This window comes from Leucopleurus acutus, assembly GCF_964270905.1.
Source record: "Leucopleurus acutus genome assembly, chromosome: 8".
Classification (NCBI taxonomy): domain Eukaryota; kingdom Metazoa; phylum Chordata; class Mammalia; order Artiodactyla; family Delphinidae; genus Leucopleurus; species Leucopleurus acutus.
The window spans coordinates 71326728-71352660 of record NC_139151.1 but is presented as its reverse complement, the minus strand read 5'-3'; the positions used below and the strand labels follow the sequence as shown (position 1 = coordinate 71352660).

Sequence of the window (25933 nt, the reverse complement as noted above, 5' to 3'; positions counted from 1 at the left end):
TCAGATCAGAGACCCCTGTTGTGAGCCCATTTTACAGATGGAGAAATGAGAACTACCAAGGTTGAAAACACTGCACGCACCATCCCAGAGCAAGAAACCTTTGCTCTGGATTCCTGAGCCCTGTTCTCGCCCCTGACCTCCCAGCTCTCCCATGGAGTAAGCTGGTCACAGGCCCCCAGGCACCCCCAAGCACCTCTGGCCTCTTGATCTCCCAAGTCCTTCTTGGTTCACCAGCTTCCTCCTCTTTTCCCGGGTAGATGATCTGGGAGTGGACCCCGAGTCTGACCCAGCAGATGACCTGGACGGAGGCACGGAAAAGCAGGGAGAGCAGGTTTGCGGCCCCCGCTTTGCTCCCTGGCCTTGCTGCTCTGTTTGCCCTGCCCGCCTCCTCCTGCCAGCCCTGCAGACACCCAGCTCTGAGGGTCCAATATGTGGTAGGGACTCCTGGAGTCCGGGAAGCTCCTCCAAGCCCCGGCTTGGTCCAAGCACTGCATACAATACTTTAAGGACAAGACTCACGGCCAGGCTGAAATGTCAGCTGGAACTGCTGGTTCAAATATTTAATACTACCCAAGGCTAAGTTCTTTCTCTGCTGCTCTGGCCTCTCCCCCAAGACTCCCTAGACCTCCCCAACATCCAGCACCTAAGAGGATAGTGCTGGGTCTAGCAGGGGGCTTTCTAGATCCCGTTCCAGAGCTCAGGCTGGTCAAGGGTGGGTAATTAAGCCATCACTTCTGGCCAGGGAACTTCAGCCTTGAGGTACTAGCCCATCCGTCATGCTGTTGCCTGGGGAAGGCAGGGGGCTGGTGATCTGGCCTGGGTGGGGATATGCTTTTCTGGGGGCAGATCTCCTGCCCACTGCTGCTTGAGCGTCCTTCCCCGAGCTGACCCTGCCAGAGCCTTCTCTTTCGCCGTTGAAAGCAGAGGACGTGGCCTGCTCTGTGAGACAAGACAGTTTTGTTCTGTCTGACAGTCGTTCTAGGCAGAGACCCAGGCTCCCTTTTGTTTCGGGTTGTTTCTTGGATGGAGGAACCTGACGCCAGTCAGGAGAGGCCTTGTTCAATGGGGCTTTGTGTTTGCAGACTGGGGCTGTGATGGGGAAAAGCGCATCCTTCTACAAGGGGCTTTCTCTTTGACTTTCTGGCACTGACTTCTGAAGCCAGTGTCCTGGGGGAGGCAGCTGACAGTGGCCCGGGGCCTGGGAATCGGGCCCTTTCTCAGGTGGTCTTGGGCCTGCTTTACAACCCAGGTGAGGCCAGGTAAGTGGAGAGGCAGAGGGTGCGGTTCTGCTGTTGAATTTGCCGAGGCTGCTCTTCATCTCACAAAGCCGCGAGTTCCTTGGGAACCCAACTCCTCCTGGCTGCTGCCCACGGATGCTCTGGCTGAGCTGAACTGCATCTCATTGCTTTGTTCTCTGTGTTCTTATAGCCTTTGGATGGTTTTATCGCTATGATGGCAAATTCCCAACCATCCGGAAGGTAGGCCAGGACTGGGTGCTGTTTGCTGCTGAGTTTGCTGTTGGTTTTGACCTTTCCCAAACGTTGTTTCTTCTCCTGTCGTCTCTCAACAGTGTGACCACCTGTTCACTGGGGGGGCTAACCCTGTCTGTGCCTCTCTGTCAGACTGATGTCAGACGGCAGGGCGCTGTCACAGCGGCATCGTGGGGGAGGTATTCATGGGCTGAGACCTTCCCAGGTACCATCAGGCACTGCTGGGTCGGCACCAGCCCCACTGGGCACGGGACAGGACAGAGCCATGGCAGGAAACTTCTGCTTTGTTTCTCTGTCAAGTAGAACCAGAGGCCAAGACCAGAAGCCAAGGTCAGACAGTGAAAAATCAAGTTGGGTGCAGGTTATGAGACACGCACACAGAGGATTTTATTTGAAAAAATAATAAAAGGAGATGTACAGGTAAAATCTTTTCCAGGCACTAATAACTAGATAAATGTAAAAGAACTAGCCTCTCCTCCACACACACCTCCCATCAGAAATCATGTCACTCGAAAATCACTCTTGGTGAATAGGAAAGCTTATTTTCCTCTATTCATTAGTCCAGTCATTCCAGAAATAGCTGGTATTTTGGTTTTCATTTCATTTCCAAAAGAGAGAAAAATTGCATCTAGGTAGAAGCAAGAGCGCATCCACCCCATCTGCCTCTCCTCTCAGTCTGGACCAGAAGGAATATCTGCCATGAATTTAACTGACAGCTAAATGACAACAGAATCACGTCCCTCATGCTGGCTCTGAAAATCCATTGACATTTTTTCTAGAATCATGTGAGACGCTTTGTCTCCCAGCAGCTGGAGCGAAGCCCCCAGGTGATACAAGTGGCCCTCTATGGCCTTGATGCAAAAAATTCCCCTTATTTGAAAAGGTAACTATTCAGTGTCTTCTTGAGCCCTCTGGGTCTCAAGGCGCCCAGGCCTGTGACCTCACAAAGTCTATTCCAGCGCCTGAAGGATTCATGTTTCTGACCGAATCCTTTCCCCAGGGCGGCTTGAGTAAATCACGGAGACCAACCCTACCTGTAGGAGCCCGCCATCTGGCACGGCAGGCCGATTCACACACAGCTAAGTAACACGTATGGAGAAGGCTAGTGTGTGATCAGTAGGCAGTGCTGTGGGGCAGCTTGCCTTTCTGCATCAGTAAGCAGGTACTTTTTTCTTGGGAATGGGACAGAAACTGTCATCTCTGCCTGCCCCACCCAGGAGCCCTAGCTCTAAAATCTTAACACTGGTGGTTTTTTTAAAACTAGTAGAATGGCCATGCCTATTATGATGGTCCCTGTGAGAAGCCATGCCCTTAGTCTAGCAAGCTGCCATTGGGTAGAATGTTTCTGGCTCCTCTTGGGGAATTGTCTGAATTGATAATATGATAGTAGGGATTCATCTATCAACTGAGCTGAGAGTCTAGTGAACGGGGTAGGAAGGAATCAAGCAGAACTCTGAAGTAGTGAAAACCATTTTCTCAAGTGGCTCACAGACTGCTCTGGGCGGTGAGTCCCCATATCCTAGATGGGGAACCTGTGCACAGAGGTGGGGGTAGTCTTTAGGAGGGGAGGCAGAATGACTCGGTCACATGTCCATAATGACCCATCATGCCCCTCCAGCTGTGGACAAAGTTGTGTGTCCATTGCTGGGAAACTCAATTCCTCCTTCCTGGCCTTGGATGCTGGGATGATTCAGGAATTCTGAGAGCAGGCCCCAGGAAGCCTTGTAGGTTTGGGGGTGAGCTCAATGAACGTGCAGGCTTCCTCCTTCCCCAGAGCGTTGACTCTCTCTGCTGGCCCCTGTGCTCCATGCTGTGTGATGGGGTCTGACGCTCCCTCCTACCGTGCTCCATTGCCCCCAGCTCATCAGAGCACCGTGGGGAAACTCAGGTCCAAACTCTGGCGCCACCACTTACTAGATGTTTGACGTCCAGCAAGGGACTTCACCTTTATGAACCTCGGCTCTTTCATCAGAAGGGGGATAATATGTATTTATGAGATAATCAACTTTTAATCCCTTAGCACATAGGTAGTCCATAAATCTTAATTTTCTTCATTCCTTACTCCCTGGCTTCCCTGCAAGCCCATGGGAGAAGCAACCAGGAAGGCAGACGTTGTGGTCTAATTCAAACAGGAAAAAGAAGTCTGTTTGCCCTGCATCTCCTTCCCCCAGTCCTCTTCAACCCTGATGGCCAGTGAAGAGCAGTTAGACCATCCTCCCTACCTTCTCCTGCCCACCATCTCCCAGTCCTGTAGTTTCTGTCTAGTCCTCAGTTCAGGAGACTAGTTCAGAGGGAACAGTGGATTTGGACTCTCCAGGATGAAATGGTCTGGAGTTTAAGCATCAGGACAAAATCTGATGTCCCTGGCCCTGGGCTCCCAGGTCGGAGGCTGACAACCTTCTCCTCTAGCTCAGGACCGGGGATCTGTCCCAGATTTTCTCTAGAATCTACCAAGATGCACCTGTGATGTCTGAACATCCAGTTGCTGGAGAAGGCATATGCCCAGATACTAAGAAATAAATACAATGCTTTTTAAAATACAGCGCTTTGAAGCTCATGAAGCTCTTTCATAGATGTTATTTCATTGGCTCTGAATGGCAAACCTGTGGGGTAGGTATTTCCCCCATTTTGGAGATGAGATAAACCAGGCCCAGAGAGGTTAAAGAACTTAACCAAGGTCACACAGCTTGTTAGTGAACTAGTAAGCCAGTTCTTCTGGCTGGCACAGGGAAATGTGTCTCACTCTGTGATGGGTAGCAGCGTCCTGCCTGTCCTTAACCTTAAGTCCAATGCCCAGTGTGGTGGGGCAGAGCTAGGGGAGGGGCTCATCGTGGGGTGGTTGCCTGCTGTTGTCTGAAGACTGAATGCCCTGTTTGCTGTGCTGTGCCAGTGTCAACACTACCTTGTAACCCTTGTCTTATAAACAATGCCACATCTGCTCAGAAAGGAAAGGATAAGAAGAAAGCCAAGTATGATAGCCTTCAGGAGTTGAGAAAGAATAAGAAGGAACTGGAATTTGAGCAAAAGCTTTACAAAGAGAAAGAGGAAATGCTAGAGAAGGAAAAGCAACTGAAGATCAACCGGCTGGCCCAGGAGGTATGTGTCCTGCTCCCAGGCCTGGTGAGCTTTCCTGGGGCAGTTTGGTTGGTCCCCACCACGCTCTCAGGGAACCAGATGGAGTTGCTCTTCCCAAATGCAGTCCAAGGATGGAGTGAGCCTGGCCTCCTCCCCAGGCTGGAGAGTGACATCTTCCTACCTACCCAGAGTCATCTGAGTCTAGCCTCTGGCTTAGTGTACGTTTGGGATCGAGACGGGCCCGCTTGCTCAGGGGCTGGCCTCTCTGCCCAGATTGTAGGTCTCGGGTTAGCCTCTGCACATGTGGTTAGAGATTTGAGTCTGCCCTCTACTCCCATCACCCCCAACCAGAGTATGAGCCCAAGGCTAGGCCACTCCACCCTCCGTGTGGCTGTGAGGCTGCCCTCCCTGCTCAGGGTTTGAGTCGGAGGCTAACCCTCTGTTCAGCTGTAGATCTGAAGTTAGCCTTCTACCCACCTGTCATTAGATCTGTGTCAGTTTGACAGTTTGACAACCCCCTCCCCAACCCAGGTTATGAATCCAAGACCCGTTTTCCCCAGTCTGCCTTGTGTCTGAGGGTATGGGTCTGAAGCTAACCCCTTTAGGCAGGTGGGGGGTCTGAGGTTATCCCCCAATTAATCAGGCTGTGAGTTTGAGGCTGCTCTCATCAACATGAGATGTGTCTGAAACCTCTAGACCTCTTCAACCCAGGAATATATCTAAGGCTGTCCCCTTCAAGACATGTCAAAAGTAGTCTTCCAGCATATTCCTATTTCCTAGGTAACTCCCTAGCTGTTGGAGATATTAACTGGTTTCGCTTCTCTTTAATGCTTCCATGAATCAGAATGCCAAACTGATTAGATTACAAATCCAGAGAAGTCCTGAAAAATGTGAAGTGCATTAGATCTCTCATTAGGAGCAAATTAGCTAAAAGATTAAAGATAAAATTGAGCTTGTGCTCCTGAGGACAAGGCGGCCTGGAGGGGAGATGAAAAAGAGTACAGTTGAACTCTTGGGAGGTGCTGAGAGCCTATAAAAGGACGGTACTTGGAGAATCATAAGAGCCTCAGGGTTGGTGGGGATCCTAGGGGCCAGCTAATCCCACGCAATGCACGAGCTCCTTCTCGGATTTTGCCTACACCTGCCATTAGCTAGCCCAACACCCTAACACCCCCTCCCCCTTATCTCCACCTCCTCTGGGGCCAGGTGGAACAAGCCTGGGGCTTTTTCTAGGTAATTGACACACCCAACCATTCTCTGGGTTTTTTTAAGAAGCGCTTCTGTTCTACTGATTTGAGTGTGCCGCCCACATGTGACTCAAGTGTGCCCTCTGTCCTCTCCATTTTGCGCTGGCCTTGGGTCCCAGGTATCGGAGACAGAGCGGGAAGACCTTGAGGAATCGGAAAAGATTCAATATTGGGTGGAAAGGCTCTGTCAGACGCGCCTTGAGCAGATTTCCTCTGCTGATACTGAGATTTCAGAGGTAACAGAGCCCTTCTTTCCACATAGACCCACCCTGGGGACAGCGGGAGGCAAGATGGCCACTGGCAAGCTTCACTGTCCGGAGCCGCCAACCAGCCCACTCCCCCTTCCTCTCTTGAGGAGGGGGGCATATCTGTATTTCTGGGATTATCTCCAGAGTGACCACTAAGTCCCAGCTCATCTGAGATGATCCCGGTTAGGCCTGTTGTCCTGGCATAACTACTCAGATGTCCTTTTCACTGTCAAGTGTGTTCCAGTTTAGATGACGATTGGTCATCTAATTGGTCATCTAATGGATTATATGGTCGCCTTCTTACCACCCACATAACTTGGGGCTCCCCTGCATTTGGGCATTCCCTACTGGCCACCTCGTATGGGATCAGCTGGGCACCCAGGTGGCAGAGGAGTGACGCCCCCATGGTTCTGGCTTGAGGGTGGTGGGTCTTCAGCAGCAAGAGAAATAAATAGATGAGCATTATACTCGATGTATTGTGAAGTGGGGCACTAAGCAGTTACAGAACTTCCTTGCAACCCCCTAGATGACCACAGGGCTCCCGCCTTCCCTGCCTTCTGTGTCTCCCCTGGCCCCACCCCTGAGACGCTTCGCAGGTGGGCTGCACCTCCACACCACTGACCTGGATGACATCCCCTTGGACATGTTCCACTATCCCCCCAAGACTGCTTCTGCCTTGCCTGTGATGCCCCACCCTCCACCCTGCAACCCACCCCCCAAGGTCCCCGCGGCCCCTGTCCTTCCCTCATCAGGCCATGTGAGTGCCTCATCCTCACCCTGGGTGCAACGCACTCCACCCCCCATTCCCATCCCTCCCCCACCATCCATTCCTACGCAAGACCTCACTCCTACCCGCCCACTGCCCTCGGCACTGGAAGAGGCACTAGGCAACCACCCCTTCCGCGCTGGGGAGACAAGCAATCCAGCAGAGGACTGGGAGGCAAAGAACCACAGTGGGAAGCCGGCCAGCTCTCCCGTCCCTGAACGGAGCTTCCCACCCACCCCAAAGGTACTACCTCTGTTCTGCATGCTATGCTGGGAAGCAGGAAGAGTGGGCCGGGCTTCTGTTTCCCACGTCCTCCTCTGTTCCTGTGAGGAGACGGGAAGAAGCATCCCCCCCACCCCATTTTCCAAGAACAAGCTCCCCAGCCTGCATGTCATGGATGTCCTGCATGTGTGTGGTTTCTGCTGATTTTGCGGTGCTGTATTGTGTGGTGAATTGCCTGTGATAGTGGGGATGAGCAACACTGTATCAGTGTTGATTGCTCTCTCTTTGCTCCACTTGGCTAGTGTGGGCTGGTAACATTCAATGTAGTATTTGCAAGGCTGTGTTAATGAAGAGCCAGAGCTCTACTTATATGACAGCCAGTTGTTTCTTGATATTAGCTCAGAAAGCCTTGAACATGGGAAATGAATTCTCTGGGGGATGGGAAGCAGGGGAGCAGTATTAGGCTCTGTAAATGAGGTGATAACACTGTCCAGTAATTAGGGCATCACTGTGCCATTTTCTATGGCACTAGCCAACTGCGTTCGCTTGAAGCACAATGCCCATAAATTTCTGGCCAGCTTCCAGCTACAGAAAAAATGAAAATGGATAGTTCCTAGAAAGCTCCAAATTTACTACTAAAAGATTAGGGATCTTTTTCCTGGATGTCAGCAGGGAGAACAGTGATCATTCTCAAAAAGACGTGTTTCTCATTAATTGTTCTTAACCCAAAGCCTAAGAGGCGATCCCCAAGGAAGAGATGGAGCTTTGATCCTTTGGAAGGAAAAACAAAATATTTCTCTGCTCCAGTAGCTGTGAGGCTAAGACTCTAGTCAGAACTAGAGCAGCGCATGTCAGCTAAGAGTGGGGATTTGGGGGGAGGCTAGTCAGTGGTTCCCGATCAGTTGTTTTTATTAACCTTTCCTGCATGGATTTGAGTTCCTGCATGAAGTGCAGAATAAGCATCTCAGGGCATTCAGGGGCGCTTGGGGGAAGGAATGTGGGAATGAAGGAAGTGCCGGACGCTGACGAGGCTGCAGCTGCCAGCAGGGCATCTCAGAGGGACTCCCGGTGGGGTCCTGAGCCCTGAGCTCTGGCAGACAGAAGTGTGTCTGTTCCAAGGATGTCTTGCCCCAGAGCCCAGGCAGCGCAGTTTGCAGGGGCTGAGTTAGCCTGGCAAAGAGGCCCACATGCTTCTTGTGAGTGGCCCCCACCAAGAGGGGCAGCAGCTTTCCCTCAACAAATTCAACTCAGTAATCAATTGAGCACCTTACTTGTGCTTCCGTGTGTGGGACTGGGGAGCTGTGCTGAAGCGGACACAGAGGCAGTTGGCCCACCTGTGCTCTCCAGGACTTTGCTATCTGAAGGATTAGCAGCTGACCAGGCAGGATTCAGCTATAAAATTGTCACAGGCTAGGTGCTGTGGGAGAGATTCATTCTAATGGGAAGTTGAAGGCGCCTCTGTAGAGCTGAGCCTTGAGGGATGGTGATACATGGAGGATGGGAGAAGGGCATTGCAGGTGCAGGGGACATAACGATGACAGGAAGGAACTACCCAGGTTTGAATCCTGGCTCAGTCACTGGCTAGATGGCTTTGGGCATGCGTTATTTCATCTATCCGAACCTAGGTACCCTGGTCCATAAAATGGGAATGCTGACGGCACCTACTTATGACATGGATCAAATGAGTTAGTACATGAATTCATTCTAAGTTAATACTTGGGAGAGTGGCAGGCACGTAGGAGGTGCTCAACAGACAGACGCTCAGTGACAGATCAGGGTACAAGACAATTTGGGTGAAGCTGCAAACGTGAAATCGGAGGAAAACTGCAACCTTTTGAGTCAGGGTCAAGATTCAAAAACAGGGTCCAACTTTCTTGGATTTCTCCAGGCATCACAAAGTTCCCACTGTTAGTTCCTGATCAGAGCAGAGAGAAGGTTAAAAGAGACTCTCCCCACACAAGGAGCCTCTGAAGAACTGGACCCTAAATCTCTTAAGTGACATCAAAGCCAGTGTTGTCCCTGATGCGGAGGCCAGGGGTCAGCTCTTTTGGTTAGCTTCATCCTGCTCGCGTCAGCACTTTGGCCCATGCACCGCTGACCCTGCCCAACCTTCTCCTCCCTGCATGCTACTGGCGAGTGGTCATCAGTGCTGCAGTAGGACGTGTGGACCATCACACATCTGCACAGTCAGCCCCGCCGCCAGCAGGCCTCAGGTGGTGGAAACAAACACCTGTGTCAGGTCGGCACCTGTGCCTGCCACACAGGCACCTGCCAGGGGAAGGTTTTCAGAGCCACGTGTACTCCCAGGCACTGCCCCATACACCCACCATAATACTGAGTCATTCGTTTACTCAGGTATCACGTTTAATGAGCACCTACTATATGCCAGACACCGTGCTGGGCACCAGAGAACCACCACAAAATAGGCAGCCCAGTCCCTGTCTGAGACTGTCTGGTGGAAGGACAGACTAGTAAGCAGGAAATTCCCACACTACCAGGGCAGATGAGGGAAGCACAGGTGCTATGTTGAGGGGAGGGGGTGGAGAGGAAAAGCTCAAGGAATGGTCCCCAAAGGTGGTGATACCCAAGCTAACACCTGGGCAGGTAAAAAACCCTCAAGGCAAGAAAACCGGGCATTTTGGAGGCTCAAGTTAGGCAGTGTGAGAAGGGCGAGGAGTGGGGGATGAGGCTGCCAAGGAAAGTAGAGAAGCCCATGGGGGTCGAGCCAAGGAGTTTAGTGGTCAGTGGGGACCCGTGAAGGGTTTGGGGCAGGGCTGTGACCCGATTTGTCTTCCCCAAGATGATCAAGTGGGTTAGAGCAAAGCAGATGTGTTGCATTAGCTCTCCTGGATGCCGCACTTACTGGTCCTCCCTCCCAAACCCCCACCTCTGTGCCCACCCACCAGGAACAGCAGATGCTGCATGCGCAGTCCGGGAACTGCAACTGTCTCCCTTGGGAGAGAGGAAGCTGGATGGCAGCCGTGGCCACTGAGAGAGAGCCTTGAAAGTATCCTCTGACTGACAGTGCCCGCTGGTGCCCCCATAGCAAGCTCTGGCTCAAGTCCCTGATTCCTCAGAACCACCCAATAGTTTCTGTGGCCTCAGGACACACTGTGGCCAATGGACTTCTTGTCCCCGTCCCTAGGACATCCGGTAGGGTGAACGGACCAGGCCAGCTCAGTGCATGGTGTGAATTTGTCTGTGTGTCAAAGTGCTGTGGTTGGCCTGGGCCACCCGGGCCATGACCTCACATGGGTCTCTCTTTAAACTAACCCCATAGACATTTTGCCCAAGCCCACAGCCTCCACGAGGCCCTGGCGTGTCCACCATCTCCAAACCTGTCATGGTCCACCAGGAGCCCAACTTCGTCTACAGGCCAACTGTGAAATCCGAGGTCCTGGTAAGCCCCTTGGGTCCCCTCCAGGCCATCTCCAGAGGAGCAGACATGGACTGTCTCCCCTAGCTGCTACTGCCTCTAGAGCGAGGTGGGATACAAACTCACATCAGATGCCATCTTGTCACCTTCTCATTAGCCAAGAGGTGAATTCACATAGGTATAAGTGGATGTTGCCACAGCCAGAGAAATGCCTGTTTCTCACTTGACCAAACAGCTTAGAGCGCCATCTAGAAGTAATAATATGGTTCCTATCGTTAGCCCTGTTTAACACTTGAGGAAACTGAGCTTAGAGGGGTTAAGTAGGTTGTCCAAGGCAGAGCCAGGACTGACAATTTACTCCAGTCTTTCAGACTCCAAAGCCCAAACTCCTACGTACTTGCCATTTTGCCAAAACCCACAGGGATTCCAGTTGCCCTGGCCTGCGCCCCTAAGGCCTGTCGTGTGTCACCCTCAGATGGGGAACTGGCCAAAGCAGATCCACTTCCCTTCTCCACTTCCTGTCTCACTCCTCACTAAGGCTGGGAATGTGGGGTGTGGCCCTGAGCGGGGGGGAGGGTCTGCCCACCCCCAGTCGCCCACGGCTGAGCAAGCTGGGACTCGGGTGCACCCCCTGCAAGGGTGCCGGCCCCTGACAGGCCTCCCACCCACAGAGGGAGCAGTCATGCCAGAGTTTATATTCCCCTTTCAAGGAAGCCCTATCCAAATGTTAGGGTGGAGTAGCTCAGATACTTCTTTTGAGCTTTAGCTCTCCAAAAAGCACAGTTCACGCTCCTGGGACAGCCTGCTGATGCCTCCGCAATGTGTTTTCAGGCTGATGACAAGGGGTGGTGTCTTCTTGACTAGGACTAGGTAGCTGATGCATCTGGGGGCGTTGAGGGGCCCCTCACATAAATCAGGCTGTGTCTGTCTGGGGAGGGATGTTGGCCAAGCAACCCCAGGCTGGCAGGCCCAGGGTTTGGCACCAGGGGGCAGAAGAGACCTATTGGTAACATCCAGCGTGGAACTTTTTTTTTTTTCTGGCAGCCACAGGAGATGTTGAAGAGGATGGTGGTTTATCAGACAGCGTTCCGACAAGTAAAATGATACCCGTCGTGTGTCTGTGGTCCTCCCCACCACCCTCTGCCCCTCCCACTCTGACCTCTCTGGGAGTGCCTGTCAGCTTGGAGGTGGCCCCAAGCGCCATCTTCCAGGAGCCTCAGGCCAAACCTGTGTCCTGTTACCTGTGGCCAGGGGTTTGGGGTGTGTGTGTGTGTGTCTGTCTCATATCAGGTGGGGGTCCTGGGCTTGTGAGACCCCATGGCCAAGCTGAGAAAGCAGCAGGGTCCCTGGGGGCTGGCCTCTTTTGCTGCTGTTTGTTCATAGAGGAGCAGCAGAAGGACCCCTCAGAGGGTCACAGAGGCCAAGATAGGTGGTTGCTGCAGCTCTAGGGGAGAAAAGGGGGCTGCCTGAGGTGTTTCCCTACCCCTTCCCATGTCTCGCCTCCTCAAGGCAGATCATAGCTTCACCAAACCCCACTTGGCCCCAAACCACCATCAGGGAGGAAGTGGTGGCCCAGGTCCTCCATCTGCAGGGGACGCTCCTGTGCACAGGGCCCCACAGAAGTCCTTGCAGGTCCATGAGTGGATTCAGGCAGGCAGCCACTTATCCTCCCACCTCCTGGGGCTTACATCCTCAGAGCCAGCCATTGGATTGGCTGTCTCGCTGCTGATGAAAGAGACCCCAAGATGGAGATCTTGCAGCCAACATCCTCACCAATAACCGAATATCTGACTACAGGCTGATTTGACTGCAGTCAGGGAACAAAGGGGAGGTGTCAGCTGTACAGTGAGATAGGAGGGTCTGCAAAGGAAGCTGCCCCCAACGAGGACTGAGCAGTGACAGGTGACAGCTGACACTTAGCTGTGGTATGCCAAGCACTGTTTCTTTTTTTTTTTTTAAGTGTTTCTTTTATTTTTGAATCTAAAATTTAAAACTAATTTTTAAATTTTATTTACTTATTTTTTTTAATTTTTGAATTTTATTTAATTTATTTTTTTATACAGAAGGTTCCTATTAGTCATCAATTTTATACACATCAGTGTATACATGTCAATCCCAATCACCCAATTCAGCACACCACCATCCCCACCCCCCTGTGGCTTTCCCCGCTTGGTGTCCATACATTTGTTCTCTACATCTGTGTCTCAACTTGTGCCCTGCAAACTGCTTCATCTGTACCATTTTTCCACATACATGCGTTAGTATACGATATTTGTTTTTCTCTTTCTGACTTACTTCACTCTGTACGACAGTCTCTAGATCCATCCACATCTCAACAAATGACTCAATTTCGTTTCTTTTTATGGCTGAGTAATATTCCATTGTATATACGTACCACAACTTCTTTATCCATTCCTCTGTCAATGGGCATTTAGATTGCTTCCATGACCTGGCTATTGTAAATAGTGCTGCAGTGAACATTGGGGTGCATGTGTCTTTTTGAATTATGGTTTTCTCCGGGTATATGACCAGTAGTGGGATTGCTGGATCATATGGTAATTCTATTTTTAGTTTTTTAAGGAACCTCCATACTGTTCTCCATAGGGGCTGTATTAATTTACATTCCCACCAACAGTGCAAGAGGGTTCCCTTTTCTCCATATCCTCTCCAGCATTTGTTGTTTATAGATTTTCTGATGATGCCCATTCTAACTGATGTGAGGTGATACCTCATTGTCGTTTTGATTTGCATTTCTCTAATAATTAGTGATGTTGAGCAGCTTTTCATGTGCTTTTTGGTCATCTGTATATCTTCTTTGGAGAAATGTCTATTTAGGTGTTCTGCCCATTTTTGGATTGGGTTGTTTGTTTCTTTAATATTGAGCTGCATGAGCTGTTTATATATTTTGGAGATTAATCCTTTGTCTGTTGATTCGCTTGCAAATATTTTCTCCCATTCTGAGGGTTGTCTTTTCATCTTGCTTATGGTTTCCTTTGCTGTGCAAAAGCCTTTAAGTTTCATTAGGTCCCATTTGTTTATTTTTGGTTTTATTTCCATTACTGTAGGAGGTGGATCAAAAAGATCTTGCTGTGATTTATGTCAAAGGGTGTTCTTCCGATGTTTTCCTCTAAGAGTTTTATAGTGTCTGGTCTTACATTTAGGTCCTTAATCCATTTTGAGTTTATTTTTGTGTATGGTGTTAGGGAATGTTCTAATTTCATTCTTTTACATGTAGCTATCCAGTTTTCCCAGCACCACTTATTAAGAGACTGTCTTTTCTCCATTGTATATCCTTGCCTCCTGTGTCATAGATTAGTTGACCATAGGTGTGTGGGTTTATCTCTGGGCTTTCTATCTTTTTCCATTGATCTATGTTTCTGTTTTTGTGCCAGTACCATATTGTCTTGATTACTGTAGCTTTGTAGTATAGTCTGAAGTCAGGGACTCTGATTCCTACAGCTCAGTTTTTTTCCCTCAAGACTGCTTTGGCTATTCTGGGTCTTCTGTGTCTTCATACAAATTTTAAGATTTTTTGTTCTAGTTCTGTAAAAAATGCCATTGGTAATTTGATAAGGATTGCATTGAATCTGTAGATTGCTTTGGATCGTATAGTCATTTTCACAATATTGATTCTTCCAATCCAAGAACATGGTATATCTCTCCATCTGCTGGTATCATCTTTACTTGCATCAGTGTCTTATAGTTTTCTGCATGCAGGTCTTTTGTCTCCCTAGGTAGGTTTCTTCCTAGGTATTTTATTCTTTTTGTTGCAGGGTAAATGGGAGTGTTTCCTTAATTTCTCTTTCAGATTTTTCATCATTAGTGTATAGGAATGCAAGAGATTTCTGTGCATTCATTTTGTATCCTGCAACTTTACCAAATTCATTGATTAGCTCTAGTAGTTTTCTGGTGGCATTTTTAGGATTCTCTATGTATAGTATCATGTCATCTGCAAACAGTGACAGTTTTACTTCTTCTTTTCCAATTTGTATTTCTTTTTCTCCTCTGATTGCCATGGCTAGGACTTCCAAAACTATGTTGAATAATAGTGGTGAGAGTGGACGTCCTTCTCTTGTTCCTGATCTTAGAGGACATGCTTTCAGTTTTTCACCATTGAGAATGATGTTTGCTGTGGGTTTGTCATATATGGCCTTTATTATGTTGAGGTAGTTTCCCTGTATGCCCACTTTCTGGAGAGTTTTTATCATAAATGGGTGTTGAATTTTGTCAAAAGCTTTTTCTGCATCTATTGAGATGATCATATGGTTTTTATTCTTCAATTTGTTAATATGTTTTATCATATTGATTGATTTGTGTATATTGAAGAATCCTTGCATCCCTAGGATAAACTCCACTTGATCACGGTGTATGATCCTTTTAATGTGTTGTTGGATTCTGTTTGCTAGTTTTTTGTTGAGGATTTTTGCATCTATATTCATCTGTGATAGTGGTCTGTAATTTTCTTTTTTTATAATATCTTTGTCTGGTTGTGGTTGTCAGGGTGATGGTGGCCTCATAGAATGAGTTTGGGAGTGTTCCTTCCTCTGCAGTTTTTTGGAAGAGTTTGAGAAGGATGGGTGTTAGCTCTTCTCTAAATGTTTGATAGAATTCACCTGTGAAGCCATCTGGTCCTGGACTTTTGTTTGTTGGAAGATTTTTAATCACAGTTTCAATTTCATTACTTGTGATTGGTCTGTTCATGTTTTCAATTTCTTCCTGGCTCAGTCTTGGAAGGTTATACCTTTCTAAGAATTTGTCCATTTCTTCCAGGTTGTCCATTTTGTTGGCATAGAGTTTGCTTGTAGTAGTCTCTTAGGATGCTTTGTATTTCTGCGGTGTCTGTTGTAACTTCTCCTTTTTCATTTCAATTTTATTGATTTGAGTCCTCTCCCTCTTTTTCTTGATGAGTCTGGCTAATGGTTTATCAATTTTGTTTATCTTCTCAAAGAACTAGCTTTTAGTTTTATTGATCTTTGCTATTGTTTTCTTTGTTTCTATTTCATTTATTTCTGCTCTGATCTTTATTTCTTTCCTTCTGCTAACTTTGGGTTTTGTTTGTTCTTCTTTCTCTAGTTCCTTTAGGTGTAAGGTTAGATTGTTTATTTGAGATTTTTCTTGTTTTTTGAGGTAGGCTTGTATAGCTATAAACTTCCCTCTTAGAACTGCTTTTGCTGCATCCCATAGGTGTTGGATCATCGTGTTTTCATTGTCATTTGTCTCTAGATATTTTTTGATTTCCTCTTTGATTTCTTCAGTGATCTCTTGGTTATTTTAGTAACGTACTGTTTAGCCTCCATGTATTTGTGTTTTTTACCTTTTTTTTCCCTGTAATTCATTTCTAATCCCAGAGCGTTGTGGCCAGAAAAGATGCTTGATATGATTTCAATTTTCTTAAATTTACTGAGGCTTGATTTGTGATTCAAGATGTGATCGGTCCTGGAGAGTGTTCCGTGCGGACTTGAGAAGAAAGTGTAATCTGCTGTTTTTGGATGGAATGTCTTATAAATATCAATTAAATCTATCTGGTCTGTTGTGTCATTTAACGCTTCTGTTTCCTTATTTATTTTCATTTTGGATGATCTGTACTTTGGTGTAGGTGAGGTGTTAAAGTCCCCCACTATAATTGTGTTACTGTCAATTTCCTCTTTTAGAGCTGTTAGCAGTTGCCTTATGTATTGACGTGCTCCTATGTTGGGTGCATATATATTTATAATTGTTATATCTTCTTCTTGGATTGGTCCCTTGATCATTATATAGTGTCCTTCCTTCTCTCTTATAACATTCTTTATTTTAAAGTCTATTTTATCTGATATGAGTATTGCTACTCCAGCTTTCTTTTGATTTCCAGTTGCATGGAATATCTTTTTCCATCCCCTCACTTTCAGTCTGTATGTGTCCCTAGGTCTGAAGTGGGTCTCTTGTAGACAGCATATATATGGGTCTTGTTTTTGTATCCATTCAGCCAGTCTATGTCTTTTGGTTGGAGCATTTAATCCATTCATGTTTAAGGTAATTATCGATATGTATGTTCCTATGACCATTTTCTTAATTGTTTTGGGTTTGTTTTCATAGGTCCTTTTCTTCTCTTGTGTTTCCCACTTAGAGAAGTTCCTTTAGCATTTGTTGTAGAGCTGGTTTGTGGTGGTGAATTCTCTTAGCTTTTGCTTGTCTGTAAAGCTTTTGATTTCTCCATCAAATCTGAATGAGATCCTCGCTGGGTAGAGTAATCTTGGTTGTAGGTTCTTCCGTTTCATCACTTTAAGTATATCTTGACACTCCCTTCTGAACAAGCACTGTTTCTAAATACTTGATGTGCTTTAATTCTTTTCATCTTTGCCAGAACCTAGGAGGGAAGTGCTTTTACCACCCGCATTTTATAGATGAGAAACCAATGCAGAGAGATTAGGAATCATGCCCTTGATGGCACAGCTGGTGTCAGACCCTGGCTTTGAATTTGACCCAGGAGGTCAGCCTCCATAGTTGGGCTCCTAAGTCCTACGCCATCCTGCCTCTCAGGATGAAATAGACATTTAAGGGTTTTGTTATTCAAGGTACAAATAGGTCTCGAGGAGAGAGAGGCAGGAAGGTGAGGAATCCAAGGGCCCAGACTGGGAGTCAGACCTTCACCTCACTGCCCACTGACAGGGTGACTTGAGCATGAATGTCACCTCTCTGGGTCCCAGTGTCTCCATCTGTTGGACGAAGGGCTGGACTCCCTCTTCAAGGGCTGACCCATGATAGCGGCTTATAGGTCTCTAATCTAAATTCACATAAGACACAAGTCCTTGCCATCCGGCCTGTCGGTGAGAGCAGATTCTCAGAGGGAAGGAGAGAGGGAGGCCCATAGCCAGCCCTGCTCACTTTTCCAGAAGACACAGCCAGGGGTAGGCAGGCTCTCCGTGAAAGAGAATTGACTCCACGTCCTGCCTAATGACTCCCCTTGCCCGTGGATTTGCTGCATCCCTTCCTCTGTCTGCTGCCCTGACACCCACACACCAACCTGGGGGTGGCCTCAGAGCTGGGCCAGACTGGAGACCCCCAGGCTTTTCGGGGTTGAGCCCGGGAGATGAAGGCGAGTGAGGAGGCAGGGCAGGCAGATGCCCAGGGATCTATCTGCGGATATCTGGCCCCCGTCTTGAGCCCAGAGCTTGGTTGCTGCATGCTGGGCACAGAGGAGGCTGTGACCTCCCCGTGATGCCAACCACAGGCCCCAGGGGACACTTGGTGTGGCCCAGGTGACTGTATGCTGGCGGGTGACTCCACTCAGTCCAGCGAGGCTGCATGGGCACCTGTCGCAGGGCTTCCCCTTTGCTCCCACCTTCCCGTGGGGACTAACTGAGGCTTTGCTGCCCTCAGGCTTAGCATGCCTGGCCCCTCAATCCATGGACCCCGGGCTCCTGCTCTCTGTGTGTGACTCCTGGGAAGACAGTGCTTTTCCGACTCTGCTCCCCCTTCTCCCTTCTCAGCACCGCGCTTGGTGAGAAGGGCATATTGTTAGGGATATTGTTCCCACAGCTCCCACCAATCCAGGTCCCCAGAGCTGAGCGTCCCCCTCCTCCTCCTCTGGCTAGGTTCTGGGGGGAGCCTTACCTTCTAGATAAGCATTACATTAAGAACAGTGCAGGCGCTGGGCAAGCACAGACAGCCGTCCTTTGCCTCTGGGTGCCTGATGTCCCTTCCCCGTGCCCATCATGTTGTGACTGGTTTCCCCAGGGAGCCTCTTGAGCAGTATTGTCCTCCTTTGGGGTCAGAGCACTGGGTGGAGAAAAGCTGGGCTTCACCCCCAGAGCCTGGACCTGGCCTCAGGTGGGCACTTGGAGGAGCTGAGAAAGGGCCTAAAAGACCTGAAGCTGTGGGCAATGAGACCTTCAGCAAGGCTGCCCAGACCACCTAGATGTCAGCAGATGCCCCTGCCAGCCACAGATGCCCACCCCTCTGGAACAGTGCAGGATCCAGGGCCAGGGTCCTTCAAATGCTTCCCGTAGCTTCCCGCTTCTCCCAGGCAGGGGTGCTCTGGGTGTCAGGGCTGCCAGCCTCGCGCCCGAATCCCCCATGCAGTCCACAACTGCCCCCTCACCCCACCACTCTCTCCCCTACCTCCTAGCCATTCACCGTCTTCCTCCGCCCTAAGCTTCTTTCCTGCAGTGACTCTCAAGGGCCTCTGCTCTGAAGCCCTAACACCCTCCCTTTGCTTCCAGGATTTCCGGAAATACGAGGAAGGCTTTGACCCCTACTCCATGGTGAGAGATAGCTCTCCTCCCCTGGGGAGTAACCCCAGGAGTGGGGGGTGGGGGATTACGGTGTGTTTGGTGCTGGTGCACTGTGGGTTCTGAGGGCCCTGGGGACGAGGCAGGGCGTGTGAACAGCCCCAGGGAGGCCCCAGCTGCTCTTCCCTGTGTAGGCTCCTTTCAAACAGCATTCCATTGTGAACTCGAGTGTGTGTGTGTGGGTGGTTTACAGCAACAGTTACCCTTGCTGAGCACTAACTACATACCAGACACTGTGCTGTGTACTTACAAGGCATGCTCTCGCCCAGCCCTCACAATAATCCCAGGGAAAAACGACCTCTGTGTGTGCGTGTCCATGGGGCCCCCATGGGGCCTGGGACCTCCAGCTGAAGACTGATGGGGATGAGGCTGTGCAAGGTCCCCTTGACCGTGTGTTCTGTGGGGCCCAATGTCCCACAGGTGGCTGGCTTTCCCTCCCGCCCCTGCCCCCACCTGCATCCTTCAGGCAGGCATCCTTCATCCCCACTGTCTTTTCCCTCTAGTTCACCCCGGAGCAGATCGTAGGAAAGGATGTCCGGCTCCTGCGCATTAAGAAGGTACCCGGGCACATGGAGGTCAGGCGGGGACCACGCTTCTTTGTCCCTGCCCCCTCCCATCTTGGTCCCTTGTTTCTCCTATTCTCAAGGTGACTCCTGGGGGACCCCTCAGATTCCCACTCTCCTCTTCCCCTTGGGAACACCCCTTGCTATTGTAAGACCACACCCCCAGGCCCCGCTTGGCATCCATGCCCCATTTCCTCCCTGACGGCACTGCCATTGCCCCATGGCTTCTCCCGCCCTGTCTGTGGCCCCGACAAGAGGCTCCTGGGCGCCCAGGTGCCCACAACCTGTTGTCTGCTTGGCTCCAAAGGCCTGTTTTCTTCTCACCAGGAGGGAGCCTTAGACCTGGCCCTGGAAGGCGGTGTGGACTCCCCGATCGGGAAGGTGGTCGTCTCCGCTGTTTATGAGGGCGGAGCCGCTGAGCGGCACGGTGAGTGGGGACCAGCCATGCCCCAGTTTGGGGATGGTGCTATGGTTATACAGGATCCTCCAAGAAAGCAAGCAGCAGCCTTCTGGGAGTGGGCTGACCATTCTCAGGAATGCCCTCCCACCTGGGTCTGCCCACTCATGCATCAGTCCCACATGTTACCTGCAGGCATATGACAGTGCCAGGATCTGCAGGCACACGGCAAACCAGACACCACTTTGCCCTCGGGGGCTCCCCATCTAGTGGTGAAAACATCCTCAGAATTGCCAGGTGCTGACGATAACAGTGGGGTCTGCTGTGGGCTGGCAGAGGACTGAGAGGGTGGAGGGATGCTGTGGGAACTCTGAGGCCCCTAACCTATCAAGGGAAAGAGGGCTGCTGGGAGGGCTCCCTACAAGGGTGATACTGAGCTGAGCCTTTAAAGATAAGTTGATGCTAGCCTTGCAAAGGAGGGAAAGGGCTTTCCAGGTAGAGAGGACAGCACAAGTAAAGGCAAGAGAGAAACCATCAAAACGTTACCCGTCCTTTTCATAATGATAAGAGCCAACATCTGTCAAGAACTAACGTCGTGCCAGATGTTATTCTAAGTACCTGCACATAACCTGTGTCTGAGTAATCATGTGTATTAGCTCATTTAATTCTTACAATAGATACCGTTACCACTCTCATTTCACATCTTAGGAAACTGAGGCACAGAAAGGTTAAGTATAATACTTGTTCAGGACCCACAGCCAGTAAGGGATGGAGGCAGGGCTTGAACCCAAGCAGTTTGGTCATTCGCTTTACTGCCCAGCACAAGTGCCACCCCTGCTTGGGACCTTCTGCAGCCCTGCCCCCTCCCACCCTGTGTCTCTCCTGTGGCATGATCTTCTTGCTTGGCCTTGATCCCCTTACCAACAAAAACACCCCTGCTGATGAGTGAAGCCTTTGTGGACCCAGCACAGACTTGTGCCTCAAACGATCAACCCATTCACCTGACAGTGTCTGAAACTCCACCGTTAGTGATTTCTTCTTCCAAGTCTGGGCAGCTTTTCAGTACTCCTGAGTCCTTTGTGGAGGAATAGGTGCCCTTGAAGGAGGAGCCCCTCACCTTTGCAGGCCAGAGCAGGGAATCCCAGAGTCAGATCCCTTCTCTGCAGCGCTAGGCCGGAGTCTCTCCCACAAGCCAAGGTGGTAGAATGGAGGGTGGGTGTGGGCCTGAGGCAGGAGGTGGAGTGATGGCAGTCACCTGGGCACACTGGCAGCCAGGCTTCTGTGGGTTGCTAGGGCGAGTCCAGCTCTGACACCCCGGGCCTTGGTGACCTCGGCCCCTCACAGCCACACTTAAGCCTTCATTTCCGCCGTAGAAGGGGGGCCTGCTCAGCTAGGCAGCTGCCATGGCCCACCGCTGCCCACCTGGCCAGTGCGCGCCACCTCTGTCCTCATTTCCTGTGCCAGCTGAGGGAAGGGCTGATGCTGGCCCCACCAGTCTGCCATGTCTAGCAGGGAAAGAGGACCAGGATGGACGGGTGGCTTCCCGGGCCCTTCCCACCTTACAAAGCCCCAGCCCAACCACTGCCTTATTGGCCCTGAGGCTGCATCTTGGGTTTGTACAAAGTGAAAATGCGGAAGCTACCTCTCCCCAGGCCCACTGTCCAGAGGAAACTGCTGTCTACAGTTCGGTTCCACACTACTTTGGACATACAAGCAGCTGGTGAAAGTTCTCCAGGAGCACATGTGTTTTAAGCCACCCTAGCCACCACCTTCAGCAACACACATCATAATCCTGTGGACTTTCATGCCTGCAAGGCTCCTGAGTAAACTATTTCAGCATAGCACAGAACATTCTGTGGACACCAGAACTGGGAGAAATTGCTCCAAAAAAAAAAAAAAAGAAGAAGAAAGGGTTCTGAAGTTGAAGATGTGTGTTAGATCTACTTCTCGGAGAGCCACAAGGCATATTAGCATATTCAAGGTTCTGACAAGTCCTGCAGTGAGTAGCTCTGTTTAAGCTTATAACGTCAGCTTTTCTCAAACTACTTATTAGATCACAGGTCCGCTTATCCAGGAGCACCTTCAACATCACTCATCACTCATTTATTCAAGAAATATCTATTGAATTCCTATTTTGTGCTAGGTATTTTGTTAAGTGCTGGAGATATAGTGGTGAACTAAAAAGACAATCCCTGCCCTTATGGAGCTGACAGTCTGGTAGGAGGGACCACCAGTCAATAAATAGATACATGGTTACAAATTGTGAAAAATGCTGTGCAGAAAAAACCCGGGATACTTTAATAGAATAATAGGAAAGTTCTTGAGATTGAGTGGGCAGTCAGAGAAGACCTCTCAGAGTTTTATCTCAGACTTGGAAGAAGAGGGAAAGAGCGAGGGCAGGTGCACCAGATGGGACAGCATGTGAAAGCTCTGAGGCAGGAAAGAGCTCAGTCTCCTCAGGGACCTAAAGCCGACCAGCACGGCTAGAGCACAGAGAGGGACGGCTCATAGAACTAGCTTGTGTTTCTGGTAACCTCCCTGGAAATGCAGGTCTGCTTCCCTCTGCAATCAGAGGCCCATACAAAAGCCGGGGTGGCAATAATTCATCACTGGTGTCCCGATTCTACTGAGCTGGGGTGAGGGTGTGTGGATGGGGTGGGAAGGAAGTGCCCTTTGAGCAACCTGGTCGATTGTTTCCCCTTGTGCTTTCTGAGCCCATATGATCTTTCAGAATCCAAGTCAGGCCCCTTCTGCAGCCCTACAGTCACTCCCCGTTTTCCGTATACAGCACAGTTGGTCAGTCAGCCTTATCTTCCTGCAGGTGGCATTGTGAAAGGGGATGAGGTCATGGCCATCAATGGCAAGATCGTGACGGACTACACCCTGGCTGAGGCTGAGGCTGCCCTGCAGAAGGCCTGGAATCAGGGGGTAAGAACAATCCCCTCCCTTTATCCCTCCCTTGCCTGCCTGCCTCAAACCCTGGCCTCTGCAACCAGGCCTTACAGTCAGGGTGCCCCATCCCAGGGCCGATATCCAAGGTCCAGGTAACTCTTGGGTGACACTCACATACCCTATCCAGCCAGTGCTCTTAATCTGACAAGACAGAATTCAGAAAGTCAGTTTCCAACCTTGAATCCAAAAAACAAGTGGCACAGATAGACTCCAGAAGACCAGATGTGGCAACCCACCCAAGAAAAACTCTTAAGGTCTTCTCTAAGTACACACCAAACAGGAATCAAGAGAGTGCTTGAAAGCATTAACAGAAGTAGAGGGCCCAGAATGGAGGAGGGGCTGGTGGTAGTTTGCTCTGGCTCATTAGACGCCCACCTGGGTCAGGGCCACCACATAAGGTCTCCCAGGCTGTGCACTGCACAATCCGAGGGGGTGCCCTCCTACAGACTACAGTGTGAATTGTGCTTGCCCATGTTGTGCAATGCACAACCTGTGCAACTGTATGCAGGCAGCCGAGTCTGAGGTATTAAGTTCAGTGCCGAGGACGCTGACCGGATGGGCCTGGGACCCACATGAAGGGATGTGGAGAAGAGAAGACTTACGGGTAACATGATGACTGTCTTTAACTATCTCAAGTGCTACATTAGGGTAGAGGGAGCGAAAGTTTTCTGTGATCTTGAGGGCAGAATTGGAGTGGATGGAGGGAGGTCCTGAGGAGAGATTTCAGTTCAGTATTAGGAGCTATTGCATGGTAGAGGGGCCTAGTGATATTTCACAAAATTTTTATTGGATACACCCAAGCCAAGGATGCACAATGATGGATAAGCTAAGGATGGCAGTGATGCCATTGAGGGGATTCAAATGTTAGGAGCAGAAAGCTAGGCCTGAAATTCCCCAATTGGCTGTGCATCAGAATGACCTGGGGACTTCGTTAAAAATGCCGTTTCCCAGGACCTAGCCTCAGATTTCCAGGCACCAAGTCCATGAATCTAGAATTTTAAGGAATTCCCCAAGTGATCCTGAGGTTGATGCCTGGCCAGGGTCTGCAGATCAGCATTTGGGAACTTGGTGTCATTCAAGGACCTGGCAACCCTGGCTTCTATGGTTCTGAAACCTCAGAGTCTGGAAGCTTCCCCAGACCATGGGATTGCACAGTGAGGCCCTTCCCCACCAGGAGGACCTCCAGCCCCACATGGGTCCCCCCGCATGGGAAGAAGGCCCCATGGGCCATGGTGATCCTGGGCCATGGTGCCCAGGCATGGGAATGGAGTGTCAGGGGCGGACATGCCACTGACCGCTGGGCATGCCTCAGAGTCACATGGCTTCTCCCCACAGGACTGGATCGACCTTGTCGTTGCCGTCTGCCCCCCCAAGGAGTATGACGATGAGCTGTAAGTGTGTGCCGGTGCCTGGCCCCCTACGTCCTCTGCCTCCTCCTCCTCCGGGATCTTGGCCACTTTCCCCCAGCCCAGCCCCAGTCCTCATCCAGCCTAACGGAATGGCGCAAGCACACGAAGTCTAGTAGTTGATCCTGGAAAGCTCCCAGGCGAGAGCAGGCCTAGAACTAAGTCACTGTCCTCAAGCATTGCCAGAGCCACCTCCGAGTCGGTCTTGTCCGGATGCTTCTTTCCATGTGGAAGACTGAAGCCCAGAGAGATTCAAGGTCTCAGGCCAAGTAAACAGGGAAGTTGGGACAAAGCCTCAGATTTCTGATTCCCCACTCAGAACTTCATCTCCTGCCCCATCACCAGCTAGTTGAAAGACTTCTGTGTCTTTTGCTCTCTGGAGGGTCTTCCTGCTACATAGCTGCTTTCCTTCATGCAGTCAGGACCATAGGCTTTGGTCCCATCCTGCAGGCTTTCCTTGGCCCAGTCTCTGTCTTTCTCTGCAATTCCCTGTATGGTCTGTCTCTCCCTATGTCTGTTTCATTCCTGTCTCTGTATCTGTGTGGGTCTCTCTATCTCATTCTCTCTCTCTCTCTCTCTCTCTCTCTCTGTGTCCTTCCCCTCCCTCCTGCTCCCCCTTCCTTCCTGTCAATCTCTCTCCCATCCATCCCTCTCCCCTGCATTCTTCTTCCCTTCATCTCTCTCCCTCTTCTCTTACCTCTCCTTTTCTTGCCTCTCTCCACCCCTGGCTCTGAGTCCCTGCTTCTCCATCTTTGCCACCCTGCATCCATTTTCTCTCTCTCTGTCTTTCCGTCTCTGCCCCTGTCTCTCTCTGTGCCTCTGTGTGTGCCTCTTACTGTCCCCCACCCTCACTTCATCACATCACCTCCCCACCCCTGTGCTTGCCTGTCATGATGGTGCCTACCCACTCCCCCTCCCAGCAGAGGCTGAGTCCTGTGTATATCTTAGAGAAATCAAGGTCTTGTAGCAACTAATTCTGGAACCCAGGGCCTAGGCAGGACCTGAGGCAGGAGCCAAGTGAAGGGAGAGGGCCGGTGGAGCTCTGCCTGGAATAATCAAGCCCTGTTTTGTGTTTCCTGCTCCGCTCTGCGTATGTAGCTCTTCTCTTCCCTCCTCTGCAGCCGAAAGCCCCTAGCCGGTCTGAAAGCTCCTTGGAGACAATGCTCCCATGCTTAGACACGGGTTCCTCCTGCAGCTGGAGCCTGGCAACCCCCGTGATGAATAGGCAGGCGGGCTGCAGGGCCCCGTCTGTCCACGCTGCACGTCGTGGCTGTCTGCTGCCCACGCTGTCGGCAGGTTCTTGGGACGGGTGTCTGGGGATTCACCATCCCTGAAGTACCACCTGGGCCTGCTGTTGGTGGCGCTGGAATTCTTTTGGACTCAAAGGCCCTCCTGCTCAGGGAAGCCAAGCAGAGCTCAGTGTGCGGCATGCTTGGGACCTGGGTGTCCTGACTCACCACAGCCCTTGGGATCTGTCCTGGGTCCCACAGAGCACCCCAATGAGCAGGATAGAGCAGTGAGTGCCATTCTCGGTTGGGCACAGGCAGTGCCTCAAACCAGGCACGATGGGCTGGGAGAACCCAAAGGAAGCACAGCCTGGGATGCCCCTTCCCTGTCAGCCCCACCCTCTGGGACCTCCACAAAGCCGCCATGCTTGGCCAGAGCCAGGGCAATTAAGAGGCAATTAAAGCTGGTCCAAAGATCCAGGGTTGGCCTATCAGAGTTGTCCATGACCTGTTGTGACCTGCTGTGGCTGAGCCCTACTCAGACCAAACTGTCCTCTGTGCCTTCTCTCTCCCTTGACTCTGGACTCTATCTGTGGGACACAGTGGAGCCCAGCTTTGGGATGTATTTCCTGCTCTGTGACAGGGCTGTGCCCATGGACAGAGCTGGTGGGTGGCTGTGAAACTGGGGTTTGGTGTGG

General features: G+C 50.5%; 1 protein-coding gene across 4 annotated transcripts in view; it reads left to right on the top strand.

The window, feature by feature from the left end:
• USH1C (USH1 protein network component harmonin) overlaps positions 1 to 25144 on the top strand; it is a gene marked incomplete at its 3' end in the record, with an annotated part of 50956 nt that extends 25812 nt beyond the window's left edge. For 2 of the 4 annotated variants that reach the window (XM_082845346.1, XM_082845345.1), the window contains 6 exons: positions 258 to 331; positions 18623 to 18664; positions 19195 to 19248; positions 19582 to 19681; positions 22473 to 22579; positions 23939 to 23998. In XM_082845346.1, coding sequence (XP_082701472.1) covers positions 258 to 331; positions 18623 to 18664; positions 19195 to 19248; positions 19582 to 19681; positions 22473 to 22579; positions 23939 to 23998 — 437 coding nt within the window. Of the gene's footprint in view, positions 1 to 257; positions 332 to 1428; positions 1479 to 4433; positions 4587 to 5931; positions 6049 to 6586; positions 7070 to 10328; positions 10449 to 11468; positions 11520 to 18622; positions 18665 to 19194; positions 19249 to 19581; positions 19682 to 22472; positions 22580 to 23938; positions 23999 to 25107 lie in introns of those variants that run through there. The other 2 variants (XM_082845344.1, XM_082845343.1) reach the window with 2 other exon arrangements.
• Between the last annotated feature and the right edge of the window lie 789 nt (positions 25145 to 25933).